The sequence below is a fragment of the Sinocyclocheilus grahami genome, unplaced genomic scaffold (genome assembly GCF_001515645.1).
Source record: "Sinocyclocheilus grahami isolate Dianchi unplaced genomic scaffold, SAMN03320097.WGS_v1.1 scaffold1851.1, whole genome shotgun sequence".
NCBI lineage: Eukaryota > Metazoa > Chordata > Actinopteri > Cypriniformes > Cyprinidae > Sinocyclocheilus > Sinocyclocheilus grahami.
In genome coordinates this window covers 72,417-75,090 of record NW_015507030.1, presented here as the reverse complement: position 1 = coordinate 75,090, position 2,674 = coordinate 72,417, and the positions used below count along the sequence as shown (strand labels likewise).

The window sequence follows — 2,674 nt, the reverse complement described above, 5'->3', positions numbered from 1 at the left end:
ACTAAAATGAAAAAAAAAAAACATAAAATGACCGAAACTAACTAAAATGAAAATGTATAATGTAAAAATAAACACCAATTTAAAATATTAATAAAAGTATTATATTAAATGATACTAAAAACACACAAAAAATGTTAAATAAAATGAAAATGGATAATATAAAAATAAACATTGATTCGGAATATAAACCATTATAGTATACTGATGATACTTAAACAAAATTATTACACATTTAATAAAATGAAAATGAAAATGGATTATATAAAAAATAATACTAATTTAAATGATAATAAAAAACACACTTGTCTGAATAGATATAAATTTGATTCTTTCCAATTAAATAAATCATTAAATATTATAACAGTATAATATAATTTATTAATATAACATTATAACAGTAACATTTATCTGCATTATAAAGTAAAAAGGAAAACCACTGAAGAACCATGAAACAAAGAAACGAGATATGTGACCCAGGAGCACAAAACCAGTCATAAGGGTCAATTTTGTGAAATTGAGATGTATGCATCAGCTGAAAGCTGAATAAATAAGCTTTCCACTGATGTATGGTTTGTTAGGATCGGACAATATTTGAAAATCTGGAATCTGAGGGTGCAAATAAAAAAAATTTCTCAGCAAGGACGCATTAAATTCATCAAAAGTGACCGTTAACATTTATAAATGTTACAAAAGATTTCTATTTCAAATAAATGCTGTTCTTTTGAACTTTATGTTCATCTGTGAATCCTGAAAAATAAAATGCATCACGGTTTCCACACAAATATTAGTGTTTTCAACATTGATAATCATCAGAAATGTTTCTCGAGCAGCAGATCAGCATATTATACTGATTTCTGAAGATCATGTGACACTGAAGACTGGAGGAATGATGCTGAAAATACAGCTGCGCATCACAGAAATACATTACAGTTTAACACATTCACATAGAAAACATATTTTACATTGCAATAATATTTCACATTTTTACTGTATTTGATCAAATAAATGCACCCTTGGTGTGCAGCAAATATTTCTTGCCTACCCTAAACTTTTGAGCATATATAAATATATATATATATATATATATATAGCATCACAGGTCATTCTTTGCATCCGCATCAGTTTCTGCGAGGAGAAGCGTGTTGATTTGACAGTATCCGTGTTCTTACCTTCTGTGCCTTTCTGCTTGAGCTGCACTTCCTTGCGATAGTCCTCCAGCTCCTGGTCTGTGAGCTTGTTGAAGGGGTTCGGTCCAGTTTTACTGACGATGACACATGGTTGGTACTCCTTCTCAATGATGGCTTTAGACGCGGTCACTAGCTCCCCCTGCAGGACAAAAGAGGATAAAGACACAAACACGGGTTAAGCACGGTCATTACTTTCATTTACAACAAAAGATCAAGAGTTAAATAGTTAAACAGGGTGAATACAAGCGGGACACTTAACATTCAAATGTCATCTAATAAGAGGCTGAACCTGATGCACACTTACATCTGTATTCTGTATGTACACGCTCACACTCTTTTTTCTTTTTTAAGCAAAAAACATAAACCATTCAAGACCGATCTATCATGAACAATGATTTATGCTTCTGTTAAAACCATGTGTGGAAGTCAGATCTTCAATAGCCGATTTACAATAGCTATATATATATATATATATATATAACATAACTACTTTTTATCCCACATTTCAGACTACTTTCTTGCAATTCTGAGGGGAAAAAAGCAAATTGCGAAAAATTTAAAAATGCAAGATAGAAACTCTGTAAAAAGATGTTAACCCACAAATATGAGTTTATTACATGTCATTACGTGATATAAACATGAAATTGCAAGAAAACAAATTCTGATTTGTGAAATAAAAACTCGCAATTACTATTTTTATTTTGTATTCCATGGTGGGAAAAAATAATAATAATAATATTTTTTAAATATATATATATATATTTAGATTTATATAATATACACATGTATTTGTATTATATACTGTATATATATATATATATATATATAATCTAAATATAATATTATACCACTTGGAATCTGCATTGATTGACGATCACCAAAAATCTGATTATAAATAACTAACTCTATAAGCAGCCACGTTCCTCATCATCATTGATACTGCTGTTGGGCGTATAGTAAGGACAGAAAAGGCTAAAAGAAAAGAGCACAGACAGAGAAAAACAGAATATTTAAGAGGATGATAGACCACGAGGGAGGCAAGTGTGAGGCGGGGTGGAGAGGCAGAAGCTGTTCTTGTGTTTAGGCAGTGAGTGGACAGCCAGAAAATCCCTTCAGCTAGTGTAACAGGACCACAAACACACATTCTCACACACAGACACACACACACACACACTACTCACCCACACTCGCACGCATGCACGCACGCACTCACACACACCACACACACACACTACTCACCCACACTCTAACACACACACACTCGCACGCACGCACTCACACTACTCACCCACACTCTAACACTCGCACACACACACTCACACTACTCACCCACACTCTAACACTCGCACACACACACTCACACTACTCACCCACACTCTAACACTCGCACACACACACTCACACTACTCACCCACACTCTAACACTCGCACACACACACTCACTCGCGCTCACACACACACACACACACTCGCACACACACACACAC

At 33.8% G+C, this 2,674-nt stretch overlaps 1 protein-coding gene across 1 annotated transcript in view; it reads right to left on the bottom strand.

The window, feature by feature from the left end:
- The window catches only part of LOC107573026 (alpha-adducin-like), a gene marked incomplete at its 5' end in the record, with an annotated part of 4,938 nt that extends 3,600 nt beyond the window's left edge, over positions 1-1,338 (bottom strand). The window contains one exon of the mRNA XM_016259461.1: positions 1,170-1,338. Coding sequence (XP_016114947.1) covers positions 1,170-1,338 — 169 coding nt within the window. The remainder of the gene's footprint in view (positions 1-1,169) is intronic.
- Positions 1,339-2,674: the final 1,336 nt, after the last annotated feature.